General features: G+C 42.8%; 1 protein-coding gene across 1 annotated transcript in view; it reads right to left on the bottom strand.

Annotated features, from left to right (window-relative positions):
- Positions 1-22,657, bottom strand: part of MACF1 (microtubule actin crosslinking factor 1) — a 246,318-nt gene that overhangs the window by 179,913 nt on the left and 43,748 nt on the right. Inside the window, exon 6 of the mRNA XM_055082837.1 lies at positions 21,827-21,919. Within this exon, the coding sequence (XP_054938812.1) occupies positions 21,827-21,919 (93 nt within the window). The remainder of the gene's footprint in view (positions 1-21,826; positions 21,920-22,657) is intronic.

Genomic DNA, 22,657 nt, shown 5'->3' on the forward strand with positions numbered 1-22,657 from the left:
AATGGAGAAGTCCAGCTTCAGTGTCAGGGAGCTTTCTCCCTCATCTGGATATTTAAAAGGAACCATTTGGAGAGAGAGCACAGCCTCATTACCATCTCAGAGACTAAACTCATCTACCTGAATTTTCTTTCAACGTACACTTCCCATGCCTTGATTAATTCCTTCTCTGAAGCATTATCTAGAAACTGAGCATGTTCGTAATAAGTCAGTAAGTTTTTACTGAACAACATTTCATCTGTGCTTCACACTATGTCAGACACCATACGTTAGGACGAGGGAGAAGAACAACAACAAAAAAGTCAATCACCATGGGACTGACTCATTCTGTTGTTATTTCTTGAGCAACACCTATGTTCTAGGAGCTGTGTTCAAGTTCTTGGTATCTCAAAACAAAAGCACAACCTTGGGCCTCAAGCTCAAGCAATTTAGTAGGGGAGACAATATACCAATCAGAGAGATCAATGCTGTGACAGAGGTAAGCAAGTAACCCAAACTAGCAGTGTTGAGGAACTTTGCAGAGATAAGACAACATCTATGCTGAGTTTTAATATCTAAGTAGAGGGCTTCCCTGGTGGTGCAGTGGTTAAGAGTCTGCCTGCCAATGCAGGGGACACGGGTTCGAGCCCTGGGCCGGGAAGATCCCACATGCCACAAAGCAACTAAGCCCTTGCACAACTACTGAGCCTGCGCTCTAGAGCCTGCGAGCCACAACTACTGAAGGCCATGTGCCTAGAGCCCATGCTCTGCAACAAGAGAAGCCACTGCAATGAGAAGCCCGCGCACCACAATGAAGAGTAGCCCCTCCTCACCGCAACTAGAGAAAGCCCACGGGCAACAACAAAGACCCAACACAGCCAAATTAATTAACTAATTAATTAAAAATTAAAAAATAAAAATTTCAGCATATTAAAAACAAAAGACATGAAAGCTCAAACTGGGAACTGATACAGGAGAGAAGGTTAGAGAGATTATGGAGGGATTGGAATACCAGGCTGAGGATTTTGGACTTTGTAAGTCTACATAAGTCTCAGGGAATGAACTAGATGTAATGAGCTAACAGATACTTGATTCACATGTCCTGAAGTTTCTAGCTGACTTCATCCCGCTACAGTGAAGGCATCAGACTTTGAAAACTTCCATTCAAGAAACAGGTGAGGGCACAATGCGATAATTCACTACAAATCCCTGGCTAGAAGGATCTCACGGCAGCTGTGTTTATTACCTACAGAAGAATTAGGTAAAGATCAGATAGAAGCCCGCACACCACAATGAAGAGTAGCCCCTCCTCACCGCAACTAGAGAAAGCCCACGGGCAACAACAAAGACCCAACACAGCCAAATTAATTAACTAATTAATTAAAAATTAAAAAATAAAAATTTCAGCATATTAAAAACAAAAGACATGAAAGCTCAAACTGGGAACTGATACAGGAGAGAAGGTTAGAGAGATTATGGAGGGATTGGAATACCAGGCTGAGGATTTTGGACTTTGTAAGTCTACATAAGTCTCAGGGAATGAACTAGATGTAATGAGCTAACAGATACTTGATTCACATGTCCTGAAGTTTCTAGCTGACTTCATCCCGCTACAGTGAAGGCATCAGACTTTGAAAACTTCCATTCAAGAAACAGGTGAGGGCACAATGCGATAATTCACTACAAATCCCTGGCTAGAAGGATCTCACGGCAGCTGTGTTTATTACCTACAGAAGAATTAGGTAAAGATCAGGGGTGCGCCTTTCAATATTCAAGTTCAGAGTCATGGAGGTCTCTCTAGGGCAGGGGTCCCCAAGCCCCAGGCCACAGACCAGTACTGGTCCGCGGCTCGTTAGGAACTGGGCCACTCAGCAGGAGGTGAGCGGCAGGTGAGTGAGCGAAGCTTCATCTGCCACTCCCCATCGCTCACATTTCGCATTACCGCCTGAAACACCTCCACCCCCTCCCACACCCCTATCCATGGAAAAATTGTCTTCCACGAAACCGGTCTCTGGTGCCAAAAAGGTTGGGGACCGCTGCTCTAGGGAATACAATTAGAACGGAAATCCTAGGTCATAGACTACTGGCATTTTTAAATTCTCCTAAATACTGCCAAACTACTGTCAAATAAAAATACCAATTTATACTTCTATCCACAAGGGTGTGAAGAGGTTTTTCCATCATTCTGCATCTTCAGCTACACTCTGTATTTTCAAACTTTTTATTTTCTGCCAGTCTGAGGGGTATAAAATGGCATCCTGTTGTTGTTTTGAGTTTTATATCTTTAATTACTAGTGAGAAACACTCCTGTGTATGAGGCATTTGGGTTTTCTTTTTTTGTGAACTGCTTATTCCTGGGCTTTCCTCTATTTTTCTACTAGTGTGTTTAACTTTTTCTTGTTTATTTATAGGAATTATTTAAATAATAATATTAATAATATCAATAATATTAAAAACAAACATCTATTGTGTTTTACTTAAATTTACTCATATAATTCTCAAAACAACCCTACAGAGTACATACTACTCTTATCCTCAATTTACAAATGAGGAAACTGTGCCACAGAGAATTTAAGTAACTTGCCCCAAGGTACATGGCTACTAAGTAGTAGAGCTGGAATTCAAACTCAGCCAATCTGGCTCCACACACTTAACCACGTTACCTATACTACACTACATATATTTGGGACGTTAATCCTTTTTCCGTATATGCACTATATAATTCTACCATTATTTTTCTTAACTTTCCATCTCAAAGAACTAGAAAAAGAAGAACAAATGAAGCCAAAAGTTAGTAGAAGGAAGGAAATAACAAAGATTAGAGCAGAAATAAATGAAATAAAGACTAAAAAGACAATAGAGAAAATCAAACAAAACTAAGAGCTGGTTCTTTGAAAAGATAAACAAAATTGACAAGCCTTTAGCTAGACTCACCAAGAAAAACAGAGAGACAAATCAAATCAGAAATGAAAGAGGAGATGTTACAAGTGATACCACAGAAATACCAAGGATCATAAAAGACTGCTATGAAAAATTACACACCAAGTTGGACAACCTAGAAGAAATGGATAAATTCCTAGAAATATACAACCTACCAAGACTGAATCATGATGAAACAGAAAATCTGAACAGACTGATTACTAGTAAGGAGATTGAATCAGGAATCAAAAACCTCCCAACAAACAAAAGTCCAGGACCAGACAGCTTCACTGATAGACTCTATCAAACATTCAAAGAAGAATTAACACCAATACTTCTCAATCTCTTCCAAAAACAGAAGAGGAGGGAACTCCTCCAAACTCATTTTATGAGGCCAGCATTACCCTGATAACAAAACCAGACAAAGACACCACAAGAAAAGAAAATTACAGGCAATATTCCCGATGAACATATTTCCTTAAAAGACATATTAGCAAACCAAATTCAACAATACATTAAAAGGATCACACACCATAATCAAGTAGGATTTATTCCAGGTATGCAAGGATGGTTCAACATCCATAAATCAGCCAATGTGATACAGCACACATTAACAAAAGGAAGAATAAAAATCGTATTATCATCTCAATAGATACAGAAAAAGCACTTGACAAAATTCAACAACCATTTATAAAAACTCTCAACAAAGCAGGTATAGAGGAAATGTATTTCATCGTAATAAAGGACAGAGCTAACACTATACTCAGTGATGAAAAGATGAAAGCCTTTTCTCTAAGATCAAGAACAAGACAAGAATGCCCACTCTCTCCACTTTTATTCAGCATAATATTGGAAGTCCTGGCCAGAGCAATTAGGCAAGGAAAAGAAATAAAAGGCATCCAAATGGGAAAGGAAGAAGTAAAACTGCCACTATTTGCAGATGACAGGATATTATATACAGAAAACCCTAAAGACTCCTAAAGACATCAAAAAACTATTGGAATAAACAAATTCAATAAACTTGCAGGATACAAAATCAATATGCAAAAATTCTGTTGCATTTTTATACACTAATAACAAACTATCAGAAAGAGAAATAAAGAAGACAATCCCATTTATAATTGCATCAAAAAGAATAAAACACCTAGGAATAAATTTAACCAAGCAGGTGAAAGTCCTGTATATAGAAAACTATAAGACATTAATGAAAGAAATTTCAGACACAAATAAATGGAAGGAAATTCTGTGCTCATGGACTGGAAGAATCATTACTGTTAAAATGTCCATACTACTCAAAGCAATCTACAGATTCAGTACAATCCCTATCAAAATTCCAATGGTATTTTTCAAAGAAATAAAACAAATAATCCCAAAATTTGTATGGAACCACACACACACACACACACACACACTGATTAATCAAAGCAGTCTTGAGAAAAGAACAAAGCCAGAGACATCATGCTCCCTGAACTTGCAGGATACAAAATCAATATGAAAAATTCTGTTGCATTTTTATACACTAATAACAAACTATCAGAAAAAGAAATAAAGAAGACAATCCCATTTATAATTGCATCAAAAAGAATAAAACACCTAGGAATAAATTTAACCAAGCAGGTGAAAGACCTGTATATAGAAAACTATAAGACATTAATGAAAGAAATTTCAGACACAAATAAATGGAAGGAAATTCTGTGCTCATGGACTGGAAGAATCATTACTGTTAAAATGTCCATACTACTCAAAGCAATCTACAGATTCAGTACAATCCCTATCAAAATTCCAATGGTATTTTTCAAAGAAATAAAACAAATAATCCCAAAATTTGTATGGAACCACACACACACACACACACACACACACACACTGATTAATCAAAGCAGTCTTGAGAAAAGAACAAAGCCAGAGACATCATGCTCCCTGATTTCCAACAACATTACATAGCTGTAATAATAAAACAGTATGGTATTTGGCTTATGGAACTGAAGTGAAAACCCAGAAATAAACCCATGCATATGTGTTCAATTAATTTACAAAAAAGGAGCCAAAAACACACAATGGGGAAAGGACAGTCTCTTCCATAAGTGGTGTTGGGAAAACTAGACAGCCACATGCAAAAGAATGAAACTCAACTGCTGTTTTACACCATACCCCAAAATTAACTCAAAGTGGATTAAAGACTTGACCATAAGACCTAAAATCATAAGATTCCTGGAAGAAAACATAGGCAGCAATCTCCTTGACATAGATCTTGGCAATGGTGTATTTAATCTGACACCAAAAGCAAAAGCAAAAATAAACAAGTGGGACTACATCACAGTAAAAAGCTTCTACACAGCAAAGGAAACCATCAACAAAATGAAAAAGCAACCCACTGAATGGGAGAAAATATTTGCTAATCATACATCTGATAAGAAGTTAACATCCAAAATACAGAAAGAATTTATACAACTCAACAGCAAAAACACAAACAATCCAATTTTAAAATGGGGAGAAGATCTGAATAGACATTTTTCCCAAGAAGTCATACAGATGGCCAACAGGTACATCAAAAGATGCTCAACATCACTGATCATCAGGGGAATGTAAACCCAAGCCACAATGAGATACTGCCTCAAACCTATTAGAATGGCTCTTATCAAAACAGACAAGAAATAACACATACTGGCAAGGATGTGGAGAAAAGCGAACCCTTGTGCACTGTTGGTAGGAATGTAAATTGGTGTAGCCACTCTGGAAAACAGTATGGAGGTTCCCCAAAAACTTAAAAATGGAACTACCATACAATCCAGCAATTCTACTTCTGGGTACTTATCCAAAGAAAATGAAAACACTAACTTGAAAAGATATATGCACCTTCAGTGCAGCTTTGTTTACAATAGCTAGGATATGGAAACAACTGAAGTATCCATCAATGGATGAATGGATAAAGGAATTGTGGCACATATACATGATGAAATAGTATTCAGCCATTAAAAAGAATGAAATCCTGCCATTTGCGACAGCATGGCTGGATCTCGAGAGCATTTTGCTAAATGAAATAAGTCAGACAGAGAAAGACAAATACTGTACGATCCTTCTTATACATGGAATCTTTAAAAAAAAAAAAAGCTCATAGATAACAGAGAACAGATTGGTGGTTGCCATAGGTACATGTGGGGAGAACATTTTTTTTAAAGATAATAATAAAAAAGATAATAATAAACTCATTACATGTTAATATAAATAACAATTTGACAAAAAATACATTTTCCAAAACAAATTAGTGAGAAGAGCAGCAGAAAGCAAATCAAAACCCAGAAAAACAACTTTCCATTTGAAATGGAAAATATCAAATATATACAAAAAAAGTAGAATGGTATTATGAACCCATCACCCAGTTTCAACCATATCAACTCATAGCTAATCTTGTTTCATCTACACTCCACCCACTTCATCCCTCACCTATTATTATGAAACAAATCCCACACTATCATTTCCTCCAAAAACACTTCAGAATGTGTCTCTAAAACGACTCTTTTTTTAAAAACATAGCCACAACACCATTGTTACACCTGAAAAATAATGATTCTTTGGAAATATTCTTAATTAAGTAAAATTTTTTGAAAGGAACTTCTCTCGTGGCGCAGTGGTTAAGAATCTGCCTGCCAATGCAGAGGACACGGGTTTGAACCCTGGTCCGGGAAGATCCCACATGCCGCGGAGCAACTAAGCCCGTGCGTCAAAACTACTGAGCCTGCGCTCTAGAGCCCACAAGCCACAACTACTGAGCCCATGCAGCACAACTACTGAAGCCCGTGCACCTAGAGCCCGTGCTCTGCAACAAGAGAAGCCACCGCAATGAGAAGCCCGCGCACCGCGACGCAGAGTAGCCCCCACCTGCTGCAACTAGAGAAAGCCCGCGGGCAGCAACAAAGACCCAACGCAGCCAAAAATAAATAAATAAACTTTTAAAAAAATTTTTTTAAAGAAAATTCCTTTCTTAAATGAAGCTCTAACTGTAACTTTAACTGCTACATTCCTCCAATAGTATCATCTGGTTAATTTTGCTTTCTTCTTGTAATACAAAGCCAATATTAGTAAAACTACTTTCCCTATAATTAAAGAGGAGAAATGGGAAAGGGATACTTATAACTGAAAAGGCTCAGCCCAGAAAATAATATACCAACTGATTTCTTTATCATCATTCCTAGCCCCAGTGTTATCTGACTATTCACCTGAAATATAAGGATTTGTGGCAAGGGCAATGGTATACAGCCAATTCTCCATCAACAGCATCCACTAACAAATGGCAGTGGAGCCAAGAGAGAGAAAAGAAAGGGATTTTCAACAATTTTCCTTGTTCCATTAAGCCAGGTATTATGGCTATTGATGGCAGCTGGGAGTAGGGAGTCCTCCTGAGAGATGGAATGGACCAGCGAAGGCCTTTGTCTGACATCAAAGTACAACTGCTGTTAACTCGCTCCCATCCGGCTCCAAATCCAAGTCTACTTATTCTGAAAACCATTTTTGTCCCCTGGCCCCTGTCATCCTGTTTCTCTTGTTAACTGTTTCCTGTCAAGAGAAGAATCAACTCTACCAGGTGAACAGAAAAGCAGACCATTTGTCTTCTATTACCTAAACCCGGCACTCAGCAAGCATCAGAATCAGTTCCCATTTCTCTCTATCCTGAAAAGAAACAAACCCACTGCCAAGTTTCTGTGCAGCCAGAGCCTGGCTGGCCCCACTCCCATCACCATGCCCTGGAGTGATCAACAGGAGAGACAACGCGGCCTGAGTTATGCCAAGGACAGACACCACTCTGAAGCTCAAACTGTCTCTGCGGAGGGTTACTACCCTGACACGTTAAAGAAAAGACAAAACAAAACGAGCACCAACAAACAAACAAAAAATCAACCCTGTTGAAGCGCCTGCTGCCCCTCTCCGCGAAGGAGCTGGTGTGTGACCAGCAGCGGCCACTCTTCTGACCCCCACTCTTCTGACCCCGTGTCCTCCCAGGGCTCTCGCTCCAGTCAGATGCTCTCGCCTTGTGGTTCAATCCACATGTCACAGGAGGTCTGCAGTGTCAAAACACGCTGTCCTGTCTCTCGGGTTGCCGCTGTCCCCAGGCCATGTGAACAGCCTGCCGGGGAGGGGGCAGCTCCCTGAAGACAATGCCTTCAGAGACCAAAGAGGGTTTGAGGCCCCTGTGACCTTAAGGAGTTTCATCCTGAAGGGATTTCACACTTATCTTGAGAAGTCACTTCTTATCTGTCATACAGAATGGTCAGTCTGTGGTCCCTGCATCACCTGACAGACACAGAGCCTCAGAGATGTGTCAGCCTTCTGAGCTGACTCCGGGCCACCTAGTTTTTCTGCGTGGGCCATCACTGAGTAGTCTGGTTGTGTCTGCTCTCAAGGGGTAGCTGGGACGGGATGTAGAGCCTGGCTGCCCAGAAAACGCCACACACCAGTATGATTCTCATACTGAACAGCCCAAGAATCACACTGCTATTGATTCTGTTAAACTACAGATCACAGTCTACTCCCAACAATCTTTTCTTGGAGACTCCTCACAGAGTTGTCCAGAACCTTCCTGCTCCAGGGTGGAGATCCCACACCAAAAGCACCACAGTCACTTATGGGCCATTATCTAGAACTGATTTCCACTAGGAGTCCCTTCACATTTTATACTCCAAACTTTCTGAAAGTCTCACACCGAATTATAAGCATGTATCCTAAATCATCGTGATGCCTCCACAGCTTCAACTTTAACCCCAGGAATATCATAGGAGCGGTCAGTTCAGCAGTTGGTTCTGCCACAATTACTCTACATCTGTTCTGTACAAAGATAAAAGCTGACTTTGACATTCCCTCTTATCCGATGAACCTCAAATACACCCAACCCCCCAGCAGCCTCACTGCCTCCCTTCCCACTTTCTCACACACACACACACACACACACACACACACACACACATGCATGATTCACACACACACACACACACACACACACACACACACACAGTTTTATATGGAAAAGCCCAAGGATGCCTCCTGCCCAACTGCATAATAAATATTTTTCAATGGCCATCTTTTCCTCCAACTGTTTGGAGTCTCCAAACTCTATAATAACAAAGGGCACTAAGATGGGCCTATCCATGGGGGAAATTCATCACCCAAAATGTCATTTTAAGCACAGATCAGCTTAAAATTACGTCTCTCCTCAGCCTCATAATCATGCTGATGATTAGCAGGGCACCTGTAGGTGGGCCACACTGTCTGCTCTGCAGACATCAGGGCAGCTGCCCACAGCCTAGCAAGGAAAATGCCATGCTCCATCTTCCACCTCTTGCCGCTCTGGGAGCCTAAGTTTTTATTTCTTCTGCTGCAGAGACTGACATGCCAATAAAAGTTCTTCAGTCACTGATGAATTATAACTTTAGTCACCTACACAATCACACCCCTATGTGACAGACCAGACCCTGTGCCACCCAGGGTCTTGCTGAGTCTCCTTCCCTCTCAGTGTTCAGAGTTCTTGAATTCTCACTTGCTCCTTGACCCCTAAAAACATTCACAGCACGCACCACCTAAAACTACCACCACCTCCACTTATGTCTGAATATATATCTCACAAACAAAAACATGTTAGAGCCATAAACAAGTCCAATCAGAAAACAAACTGTTTCTAGCCTTGAACTTTCAAACTGCCCTAACTCCCTCTCTACCCCCTCCCCCCAGCTCTGGACTAATCTCCAGATAAATCCATGTCCCTCTCCTGTAATGCTGGAATTAGGAACCAAAGGAGGACCAGCCTCTCCACCTAAACACATATTGAATGGGTGTTGTCATTAGCAGTGTCCCCAAGGGGGGGAATTACATCAGCTCCAATAAGAACATCATTCTCCAGGGGAGAAGAACAACCACACCGAAGTCAGTGCCTCACCCCTCACCCCTTCCACACTCATTCTGGAGTCAGTTAGGCCTCCCCATCACCCCCGTGCCATACCACAACTTCCTACAGCAGGGACGCTGATAAACAGACCTGCTGGGAGTTAAGTAGTACCTAGCACTACACCTGGAGAGATAACCCCACCACATAGCTCGAGCAATTATGCGGCATGGTTACCCAGAGTCAGGGATTCCCCAGAGACAACGAGACAGTTTCAAGCATCAAGGGGCAGACCTGAAATAGATTTTGCTTGCCAAGCGCAGCAGTCGCTAACTACTAGTACTTGACTAACAGGTAAAGTTTGAGAAGCAGCACCAAGCTCCTCACTGCTCGCCACATTCCACTTTCATAAGTTTGAGGCCAGTAGTACAAACCACTGTTTGACTACCCCCTTGAACATGCCCACCTACCTCCTCCAGACCCCCTAAGGGGGTGGGGCTTGCCTCCAAAGAAAGGGTGCCATCCTCTTCTGAGAAGGACGTGGAGCTCTTTTCAGGCTCTGTATCTTTAAGATGGATCCCTCGTAAGTGCAGCCCATCGCTGCCATAGCCAGAGGAAGAGGGCAAGATGCTCCCAGTCAGGCCACTGATGGATAAATCACTCTGAGAAGCAGGCAGTCTGGGAACCTGGGGGGGCACTCGACCCACGTGGGCAGGCTCTGTGCAGCTCTGGCCTCTAGATTGGGCCGGTAGTGATGAAGGAGAACATTCCACAACCCAGGAACCTGTCTGAGGGGCACTTAAAATACCCTTGGTTCCTCCCCCTACACTCCATCCCTCAGAAAGATGGTCTTGATTTCCTGTGTCGGTGGGGCAGTCTGTCCTGGGGAAAGTGCCGCTCCCAAATCCAAGCTGAGTATCTCCTTTCTCCACTGCAGTCCCTCCATGCAAAGGCAGCAGCACAGCCCTGCTGCTGCAGGATGCTGTCCTCGGAAATTCCACCAGTTGGCTCACTGACTTCTCACAGTTCCTTTCTGCGGGGTTATCGAGCAGGTGAGCGATGACAGTCATCCCCTCTTCCAAGGAATCCCAGACCCCTCTGGCAACTGATGACTCATTCTCTAACAAAAGCTGAGCAGTCTGGATCTCCCCCTGGAATCTCTCCTTCACCTGCACGATCATCCCCTGATCTCCCACCCCTGAGTCGGGGGCCGAGTCCCCAGGCAGTAAAATGTCTGTGGGGGGTGGCTCTACCCCTCCCATTCCTTCCTCCTTTTGGAGACTCACTGTTAACTTCGTCAGGGTTTCCGTCTCTTCGATGACTCCAGTTCCTTGCAAGGGTTCTTCCTCACGAGGGACCTCTGGAGTAGGGGTTTTCTTCCCCCTCCACTTCCTTTTGAACCGAACCCTTTTCTTAGGAGATATGGGAGTCTTCTCAGGAACAGCTATTGAATCTTTCGGCTCCTTAACGCAGCCCAGTGAATTTCCCATTGCTTTGCCCTCCTAATCTCAGCAAAAACGCAGCTAAGCCAGTCCTGGGATCCCAGAGAAATCCCAACGTTGGCTTCATCGGATTAGATGCACATTTTAAAACATGCACTATGCCGGCGATCCCTCCGATTCTTCCTCCCTCCCCGCCTCTCTCTGTCTCTTCCAGCCGCTGCCGATTCAGACAGCCATCTTACAGGCTCAGAGCTGCAACAAGACAAATTCAAAGCATCTCACTGCAGTTCAGAAATCACTTGACCTAAAAGCAGACAGAAACCGGATTGGCTACAGCTTCCTCTCTCCAAAATGAGGTAATTGGAGCACTGCCTTCAGAAACACAAACAGAAAGCAAAAAGGAGCTAGAAACCAGGAGAGGGGAGGAATTAGGGAGGGCAGGAAGGAGGGAGGGAATGTAAGAGTAAATGGAAAAGGGAGGGGGAAAGGAAAGAGGCCCTGGGAGAAGGTAACGTGAAGGAAGGAGGAGGAGAAAGAGGGGAAAAGCAAACCAGTGGCTGGTACCAACCAGGAAGGGAAGGGCCAAGAGGATCCAGGGCCGGGGACTATGGCCCCCAAACTGTGAAGTGAAACAGATTTCAATTGCTGCACCAAGATGTCCAAAAGAAAATATCAAGCAGGATTAACATACTCTCGATTTTTTCAGGTCAGAAACATAAAATTATAACCAGAAGAGAGACCAGAGCATAATCCTCATAGTTACAAAAAGAAACACAAGCTTTAAAGATCTAGTCTCCTGTAGCATTTATTTCCCTACTTTTGAGAGAGAGAAAGAGAGAGAGAGAGAGACATCTGTTAATTCTGCTGGCCAATGACACACAGAGGAAAAACCCGGAAATCGGCTCTGAGTACAGTATATGGATGCTTGGTAAAAAGGATACCACTTCCATATATAACAGAGAAGCAGCGTTTCTGCTGAACAATACTTGACACGAAGGTCCAACAGTAATTACTGCCGCTACTCACAGCTAACATGTTTTTAGCATTTGTCATGTGCCACGCCCATGCTAAGCTATAGATTGTCTCATTTAATTCCCACAGTAACCAAAATGAAGTCAAAACTATTATTTTACACTTTACAGATAAAGAAACTGAGGTTCAAGAAAGTGGATTCCTTTGCTCAAGGTTACACAAAGTGGCAAAGCCAGAACATGAACCCCTGTTTAAGACTTTGAACTTCAAACCCTTGTTACACTGCCTTCTACCAGCAGCAGGGATGGAAGTCTGCACTCAGTTAAGTGAAACAGGAAGATACTCCACTGTTTTGAATTGGCAACTAGACTCACATGGACCAAGGGCTGAAACAAAAAGATAACTTTTGCTCTTTGGGAGTAAGAGAGGAAGTCACTAAAATGAGGCCCAGATGGTTTTTACTCAAATTGCAGCAGGGCAAGAAGTCTAAATTAAAGGTCTAAAAAGTTGGTGGGACCTCCCTGGTGGTGCAGTGGATGAGACTCCGTGCTCCCAATGCAGGGGGCCCGGGTTCGATCCCTGGTCAGGGAATTAGATCCTATATGCATGCCACAACTAAGAGTTCTCATGCCACAACTAAGGAGCCCACGAGCCACAACTAAGACCTGGTGCAACCAAATAAATTTATTTATTTTATTATTAATTTTTTTTCAGTACACAGGCCCCTCACTGTTGTGGCCTCTCCTGTTGCGGAGCATAGGCTCCGGACGCACAGGCTCAGCGGCCATGGCTCACGGGCCCAGCCGCTCCGCGGCATGTGGGATCCTCCCAGACCGGGGCACGAACCTGTGTCCCCTGCATCAGCAGGCGGACTCTCAACCACTGCGCCACCAGGGAAGCCCCTAAATAAATATTTTTTAAAATAATTACAGGAATTACTTTAAAGCTCATCTTTAAAAAAAAAAAAAATCTAAAACGTTGGATTCAAAAACCACCCTGTTGTGCCAGTGGGATTTGCCCACCCCAGTTTTTTTAGTATAGCGTGTGACAGGTGAGATAACAGCACAATCCAAAGGGCTCCAGATGGAATGGAAGGACAGAGCTTATATGTGTTTCCTCCTGGTCAAATCTATTTATTCTATACCGAAAGGATCCAGACCACACTGCAGAGAGAAATAGTCGGCCTGGCTCTACATAAGCCTACTCACCTCTCCTGGAGACCTGAAAAATGCCCGCCACCAAAGGAAAGCAATAAGAACCCCTAAGCAACAGCTCTTCCACGGCACTTCTGAGACCCTACTGATGCCCCATCTGCCTCACCATTGCAGGAGGTGTTCTTTCTCCCTCAAGCCTTTACAAAGGCTGACTGCGAAGCTGTAGCACCATCTGATGGCCATTGTAAACCACAGCAAGAAACAAGACAAGGAGGTTAGCATGAGAGAGAAACTCAGTCAGACTCCAGAAAAATCACTTAATTGGAAAAAATAATCTGATGCTACAATATAATTCTCCAGGCAGGCACCAGGCCTCTACTCCTTCAACGAAGAGCACTGGAACTATGGAACTTCTCAGATGTACACCCCAAGGCTCAAGCTTGAATTTTGCTCATGAAATACAAGCAAACTTAACTTCTGAAAACGATCAACTCGGGGCAAGAGAGACGACAGCCTCTGGATATGACTGCTGCTGCTGGAGTTTTCTCTGACAGATGGGCCTGACAGAGCTGAGCAGATTACTTCTAGGAGCCTTTTCTTTCTTAAACTTCTGCATATGTTGGGCAAATCAGGCTTTCATTTCCTTCTGCTCCAGAGGAAAATTGGTCTAGGAAAAGAGCAGAGAGTTCAGCAAGGTAGACCTAGGTTCAAATTCCCAGTTCTGTTAACTCAGTAGCTAAGTAACTACCTTGCTAAGTGATTCAGTCTCCTTACCTCTAAAACATGGATGCTACCATTTACTTAATGGGGTTGTAGAGAGGTTCATGGGATGGTGTCTTGAAAGTGCTTGACTCCTGCCTGGTCTACGGTAAATCCCTTTTCTCCTCATTTACTACTGGAGCTAAGAGGTACGAGGCACTCCACCACCACCAGAGTCCTAATATACTCTTTTTCTTGATTAGTCTCTAAGGAAAGTAGCTATGTTCTAACGTCCAAAGTTTAGGTGTTTGTTTTTCTCCATAGGGGAGCTACTTCCCCTAGTTTACTGAGTAAGTTAACTGATCACAAGGACTTTCCCCTGGACCTTCTTCTCATCTAGCCTGAACTCTCAACACATGGCCAGCTGCCTTCTGGGAGAGCAGATTTCTAGTGCCCACATATTTTTCACGTCTTCTCCTTTGGCTTTTTCTAGTTAACAGTTTACTGCCCATAGGTCTCCCATAGAGACAGCGGGCATGAAAGACTCCAGAGCAAAAAAGCTCATTCATTCACCCCACAAGCATGAATGATGCCTCATATACATGCCAAGCACTAAGTGTCATAAAGTACACACAAATGTAAACCCAACTAAGGTCTTAGGTCTCTTGACCTAAACTCCCAGACTTCTTAAATTTCAGAGTGCTATACATACACTAGTATTTAATAAACATTTGAAAGTTGCAAAGCTAATTTTGTCAGATTCTGATTTTTAAAGAACTTATCTTCTAGAAAAATCATAAATCCTAACATGTACCTTAAAACAGGCCTGGACAAAACCAAGAGATAAGAAATCCTATTATTAGTATCTGGATGTAGAACCTAAAAAAGTCAGTTGGTCTCTGTGTTTCAGTTAGCTCATCTGAACAATGGGCACAGGAAAATAGACATCACAGTCTATTTATCTGGTCTACCTACCCCACAGCTTCGAGGAGACCAATTTCATACAATATCCATTCATTTAACAAATACTTATTGAGTGAAACAAATAACCACGTTACACAGCAGTATGTGTCACACAATCCTGTAAGTCATACTGGCCTTCTGAGAGTGACTGAAAAAACGAAAAGTATACTGGAAAAAAAAAAAGCAAATATAAAATATTAACATCTGTTTAATTTTTTTTGTTTGTTTGTTTGTTTGTTTTGTGGTATGCGGGCCTCTCACTCTTGTGGCCTCTCCCGTTGTGGAGCACAGGCTCCGGATGCGCAGGCTCCGGACGCGCAGGCTCAGCGGCCATGGCTCACGGGCCCAGCCGCTCCGCGGCATGTGGGATCCTCCCAGACCGGGGCGCGAACCCGGTTCCCCTGCATCGGCAGGCGGACGCGCAACCACTGCGCCACCAGGGAAGCCCCAACATCTGTTTAATTTTGAAGGTGACTACACACATGAAGATCTGTTATAAATTTTTCTGTACTTCTTTGGGTAATTAAGAATTTCATAATTAAAAACTAAAATCGGGACTTCCCTGGTGGCTCAGTGGTTAAGAATCCACTTGCCAATGCAGGGGACTCGGGTTCGAGCCCTGCTCCAGGAAGATCCCACATGCCACGGAGCCCGTGCGCCACAACTACTGAGCCTGCGCTCTAGAGCCCGCGAGCCACAACTACTGAGCCTGCATGCCACAACTACTGAAGCCCGCGCACCTAGAGCCCGCGCTCCGCAACGAGAAGCCACCACAATGAGAAGCCCGCGCACGGCAACAAAGAGTAGCCCCCGCTCGCGGCAACTAGAGAAAACTCGTGCGCAGCAATGAAGACCCAACACAACCAAAAAAATAAAAAATAAAATCCTTAAAAAAAAAAAAAAGAATACATTCTCCTGCAAACTAAAACCACAAGGAGATACCATTTCACACCCACTACGATGGCTATAATCTAAAAGACAGACAATTACAAGGATATGGAGAAACAGGAACTCTCACAATTGAGCTAGTGGGACTATAAAATGGTTCAGCCACTTTGGAAGACAGTTTGGCAGTTTCTTAAAAAGTTATATATAAACCTACCCTATAAGCCAGCAATTCCACCCATAGGTATATAGCCAAGAAAAATGAAAACATACGTCCACACAAATATTCAAATCAACGTTATTTATAATAGCCAAAAAATGAAAACAACCCAAGTGTCCATCAACTACTGAATAAACAAAATATATGGTATACCCATACAACAGAATACTCCTCAGCAATAAAGGAATTAAGTACTGATACATGCTACAACATAGATGAACCTCAAGAATATTATGTTAAGTGAAAGAAGCTAGACACAGAAGAGCACATATTATAAGATTCCATTTAAATGAAATGTCTGGAATAGGCAAATCTGTAGAAACAAAAAACATATTAGTGGTTGCCTGAGGCTGGGGATGGGAATGGAGAATAACTATAAATAGACAAGAAGGACCTTAGTGGGATGATGAAAATGTTCTAAAATTGGATTATGGTGATGGTTATACAACTCATAAAAATCACTGAATTACACAATGAAAATGCATCAATTTTATGGTACATAAATTATACCTCAATAAAGTTGTTTTTAAAAAAGAATGTAGGGCTTCCCTGGTGGCGCAGTGGTTGCGCGTCCGCCTGCCGATGCAGGGGAACCGGGTTCGCGCCCCGGTCCGGGAAGATCCCACATGCCGCGGAGCGGCTGGGCCCGTGGACCATGGCTGCTGGGCCTGTGCGTCCGGAGCCTGTGCTCCGCAACGGGAGGGGCCACAGCAGAGAGAGGCCCGCATACCACAAAAAAAATAAAAAAATAAAAAAGAATGTATTTTCTTAAACAAACAATAGAATGATAACCAAAAGATGTTTTAAAACAATTAGCTAACTATATGGAAAGGGAAGAAACAGGATGGAGGGGGGCAGAGATGAAAGCTAGACTTCACTGAACACACCTTGTGTTCACTTTTTAAAATTTCCCTTTGGAACAATGTATATGGTCTATAAAATATAAAATAAAATTGAAAGAGAAAAAAAAATCCCTAAAAACTGAAGGAATATAAAAACAAATGAACCCAATTGTGTACTGAATTAATGGCTTAACAACACAGAGAGAAGTTACTTCAAATGACTATTATAAAACAAAATTATCTGTACGTCCTTAGGAGATAAACACTAAGGACAAAAAGAACTGCAAAGAAATCACAAACTTTTCAGTAATCGTGTTGTTAATAATAACACTGTCATTGTTATTTTGATTCAAATATATTACATATAATATATATGACTTTCTATATATGCTATAATATATATATGTTTTCATGAATGCATGCATCCGTGTGCTTGTGTGTATGAAAAAGGGAAAAAGTAGTGTGTTACTTAGATAGCATCAAGATTTTCAGCATAAGAAAAAAAAAGGATACAAACATAAAGTCAAAGAAGCTGAATACAACTCTGTAATTCTAAATTTGAATTAGAAACATCATTATAAATTCTTGATTTTCTTAAAAGAGAAAAGTACAAGTGTTAGCTAGCTCTGTCCACAGAAAATGCCTAGAGACAGTGACCAACCCGGTAGCACTCAGATTGTTGTCAACAAAGAATTTCAGTTCTTGGAGAAATTGCTAATCCCAGGCCTGAAACAGGAAATATACAAAAAATATCTGGAACAGCTCTTCACACAAGAAATAAAGGATATTATCAAAGACTATGAGGATCATGACAAAGGACACAGAGTCAACTTGAAAAAAGTCATTGGCCAAAGACGGAGCTGAGTATTAGGAAAGATGACAGCTGTATTTGATTAGAACACATTTAAGTCTGTTAAAAATCCATGAATCACACTGATACTAAAGGAAAATAAATATCAACAAAGAAACTTTCATTGGTCTTTGGAGAAACTTAGAGAATCAACTAATTATTCTGAAAACTGGTAAAACAGAGGGAAAGATGAAAGCATTTATCTTTGTATCGTGCCTTTCCTATAGGAGCTATCTCTCAGGGTAATGGATAAAGTAAAATTCTACTTTACAAAAGAATTATAGAATTTTGAGTATCACCATTTTGCAACTTCTAATGAAATAATGGAACTAGCAATGACAAACAGTAGCTGCTAAAGTTTTAGGTGAAGAGCTAACAGTGAGTGGATCTACAATGGATGGATCAGGCTGATAACACCTGAACCCACTAATCAAGCTTAACATCACGAAAAGACAGACAACAGACATTATGTGCCTTCTGATGTGTAGCAATAAAAGTGTACAACTCGGGACTTCCCTGGTGGTGCAATGGTTAAGAATCAGCCTGCCAATGCAGGGGACACAGGTTCAATCCCTGGTCCGGGAAGATCCCACATGCCACAGAGCAACTAAGCCCGTGTGCCACAACTACTGAGCCTGAGCTCTAGAGCCCGTGAGCCACAACTACTGAACCCGCTTACTGCAACTACTGAAGCCCACGCACCTAGAGCCCATGCTCTGCAACAAGAGAAGCCACGGCAATAAGAAGCCCACACACAGCAACGAAGAGTAGACCCTGCTCGCTGCAACTAGAGAAAGCCCACGCGCAGCAATGAAGACCCAACACAGCCAAAAACAACAACAACAACAAAAGTATACAACTCAACATCACCATCCTTGCCCGCCCCCCCACCACACAAAAAAGGAAAACTGAGTATGATCCAGCTTCAGGTCTAAAACACCAGTTTACAGGCAATACAAAGAGAGGGATGGAGGATGCTGTTAGAAAACATCCCAGAGATGCCACCAGCATCTTTACATAAATTGCATAGGACAAAAGACCTGATTTATTCAACAAACCAAAAGAGGAGAAAAATAGGAGGGGAAAATTTAATACATGTGTGGACTTTGTTTGGATTCTGATTCAAACAAGCCATTTTTTAAATGAGATAACTGGGGAAATCTGAACAATGTTCAGATATTCAATGATTTTAAGAAATTACTGATTTTTACAGTGTTATAACACTGTGGTTTGCTTAAATGAAGAGTCTTTAAGAGACACACACTGAAATATACCCACTGAAATATTTACAGATGAAATTATATGATGTCTGGGACTCCTTTCAAAATAACCTACTGGGGGGCTTCCCTGGTGGCGCAGTGGTTGCGCGTCCGCCTGCCGACGCAGGGGAACCGGGTTCGCGCCCCGGTCCGGGAAGATTCCCACATGCCGCGGAGCGGCTGGGCCCGTGAGCCATGGCCGCTGGGCCTGCGCGTCCGGAGCCTGTGCTCCGCAACGGGAGAGGCCGCAGCAGAGGGAGGCCCGCATACCACAAAAAAAAATAAAATAAAATAACCTACTGGGGGGTTTGAGGAGTGGATCAGGATACAGACAAAACAGCAGTGGCCATGAGTTAGTAACTGTAGGGCTAGGTGATGGGTACATGGTGGTTCTATACTATTTTCTCTGCTTTTATATATGTTTGAAATTTTTCATAACAAATTTTTAAAGAGAGAGTAAGAGAGAACATTTTCCTGATGCAGTGTTCAGTTAAGGAACATTACCGCCATCTCCTCTGTCCCAGGAAAATTTTAATTAACCAGTTCAATTTTCATTCCTTGACCCCTGAATTTCCCTTTTGTTGAATTTAGTTGCAGTCAGGAGAAACAAAGACCCAGTGGACAGCTTCCTCTTACCTCACACCTATGAGGAATAACATTGGTCTCTCAAAGTGAAGGCAGGTTTGTGGTGAAATACGAACAACCAACAAAGTTTCTCTAAAAAACCCCTCTTTTCATAAGGGTGCCAAGAGGGTAACTCTATGAAAGCTCAGCAAAGTTCTTGTTCCCACCCTGCCAAGTTCATGTTCCTGGTTATCCCTATATCCGAAGCATGCCTGAGGACACCCTGTGGTTCCACAAAAACACACGTTACCTCCACACTTTCCTAAGCCTACTTATGCTGCAGATTGCCAGCACTGGTTCCAAACCCAGAGCCCCAAGAAATAAACCCTGAGCTCTCAGAATTTCCCATATTCTCAGGAATTCTGGGACACCTGCTGTTCTGCCTTCACCCAGTAGGTGGCGCCGACTCCCCACTGGGACATCACAGCAGCCACAGCCCTGGAAGTCACTGCCTTGAGATATTTGTATTAGCCTTCTTTTCCCACCTGCTCAAGAAGTGCTCCCCTGGGACTTCCCTGGTGGCGCAGTGGTAAAGAATCTGCCTGCCAATGCAGGGGACACGGGTTCGAGCCCTGGTCCGGGAAGATCCCACATGCCACAGAGCAACTAAAAGCCCGTGCCACAACTACTGAAGTCCATGCACCACAACTACTGAAGTCCGTGCCTAGAGCCCGTGCTCCACAAGAGATGCCACCGCAATGAGAAGCCCACACACCACAACCAAGAGTAGCAAGAGTAGCCCCGCTCGCCACAACTAGAGAAAGCCCACGCGCAGCAACGAAGACTTAACGCAGCCAACAATAAATAAATTTAAAAAAAAAAAGTGCTCCCTGTAATCGATCAGCCTCGTGTACAGCTGTTGGGTATAGGAGAACTGTCTGAGAAATAGTTTCATTTAGTTGAGCTAATGTGATTCAAGATAGTCTTCTTATAAAAATAGGGCTGTGATTTTCCAATAGCAATCCAGACTTGAAAACGATTTACCTTCTTAGGGGGGACCAACAGGAAGGCTGTGTGACCATGTGAACACTACCAACATGCCACTGTTCTTGGGTGTGATGGATGTTACAAGGTTGTGATTACAAACACATACACAAACCCAGAGACCAAGGTGCTTGCTATGAACTGAATGTTTGTGTCCCCTCGAAATTCATATATTGAAGCCCTAACCCTGATATGATGGTATCTGGAGGTGGGGCCTTTGGCAGGTAATTAGGTTGAGATGAGGTCATGAGAGTGGAGCCCTCATAATGGGACTGATGCCCTTATAAAAAGATGAAGGGACACAAGATCTCTTTCTCTGCATGCATGTCCCAAGGAAAGGTCATGCAAGGGCATAACTAGGAAAAGGGCCCTCACCAAGGAGCCAACCATGCTACTAGCACTCTGATCTTAGACTTCCAGCCTCCAGAACTGTGAGAAATGAATGTTTGTTGTTTAAGCCACCCAGCCCATGGTGTTTCATTATAACAGCCCGAACTAAGACAGTGCTACAATTAACCAGGCTTGTTTAAGATCATTAGAGATGAGGAAAAGTCTACAACAAAGAAGGATTATAAGGCTTCGCTCCACCCTTCTAGAGCATCAAATCCAACATCTCTCCCCACCCCTCACATTCTGAGTCCCTGAAGAGCCAGTTTTGACTCAGCTGAGCAGACTTTTTTTTTTTTTTTAGTACGCAGGCCTCTCACTGCTGTGGCCTCTCCCGTTGCGGAGCACAGGCTCCGGACACGCAGGCTCAGCGGCCGTGGCTCACGGGCCGAGCCGCTCCGCGGCATGTGGGAATCTTCCCGGACCGGGGCACGAACCCGTGTCCCCTGCATCGGCAGGCGGACTCTCAACCACTGCGCCATCAGGGAAGCCCTGAGCAGACTTTTAATAACCAGACTGCCAATAAAAGGGCCAAAGCACAAACAAGTGAAAAATCCCATTTCATCATGCAAATGATGAGGAAGTTCTGGGTTTACTGCAAGAACTTTGTCTCCAGGCCACCCTATTCTTCCTTTCCAACTCCCACTCTCACCCTCATGCACTGCCAAATACGGAGAAGCAGGCCTCAGTGTGTGCCCTTGGAAGGCAGAGCAACCTCTAACTCTTCCTAGGCCATGTCCAAACCAAGTAACCAGGACCCCAAACTTCATAGACCCTACCTGGAAGTGCAAAATAATGGTCCAGATCAGGCCCAGGGTCAGCTTGGGGTTGCCATCTGTGATGTCATCGTTGCGAATATTCACTAGTTTCACCTGAAAAAGATACAAAAGCTGGTCTCAGAGCTCTGTGACGTTTTTGTTTTGATTTCATTTTTATAGATTTTCATTATTTATATGCAGTTAAATTGGGTTTTTTGGTGTACAGTTCTGAGTTTTCACACATGTACAGATTTGTGTAACTACCACCACAATCATGATAACAGAACAGGTACGTCAACCCGAAAAGGTGATCTCGAGCTGCCCCTTTGTAGTCAAACCCTGCCCCCACCCCTAATTCCTGGCGACCACTGATCTGTTCCCAATTTTGCTTTTTCCAGAATGTCATATAAATGGAATCACACAGTATGTAATCTTTTAATAGCTTTTTTTCACTCAGCATAATGTCCATGAGATCCCCATCCAAGTTGCTGCATGTAACAACAGTTTGCTCCTTTTCGTTGTGGAGGAGTATTCCACTATACCGATATACTACACTGTAATTATCCATTCATCTATTGAAGGACATTTGCGTTGTTTCCAGTTTGGGGCAATTATGAATAAAGCTCCTATATTCATGTACAGTTTTTTGTGCGAGCACATGTTTTCATTTCTCTAGGGTAAATTCCTAGGAGTGGGATTGCTGGGTCATACGGTATATGTTTAGCTTTATAAGAAACTGCCAAACTGTTGGGTTGGCCAAAAGGTTTGTTCGTTTTTTTCCGTAAGATGGCTCTAGTAGCACTTAGTTGCCTTTAACTGCATTCAAAACAATTTTGTTAGATTGTATGTGAC

This window comes from Physeter macrocephalus, chromosome 3, assembly GCF_002837175.3.
Source record: "Physeter macrocephalus isolate SW-GA chromosome 3, ASM283717v5, whole genome shotgun sequence".
Taxonomy (NCBI): domain Eukaryota; kingdom Metazoa; phylum Chordata; class Mammalia; order Artiodactyla; family Physeteridae; genus Physeter; species Physeter macrocephalus.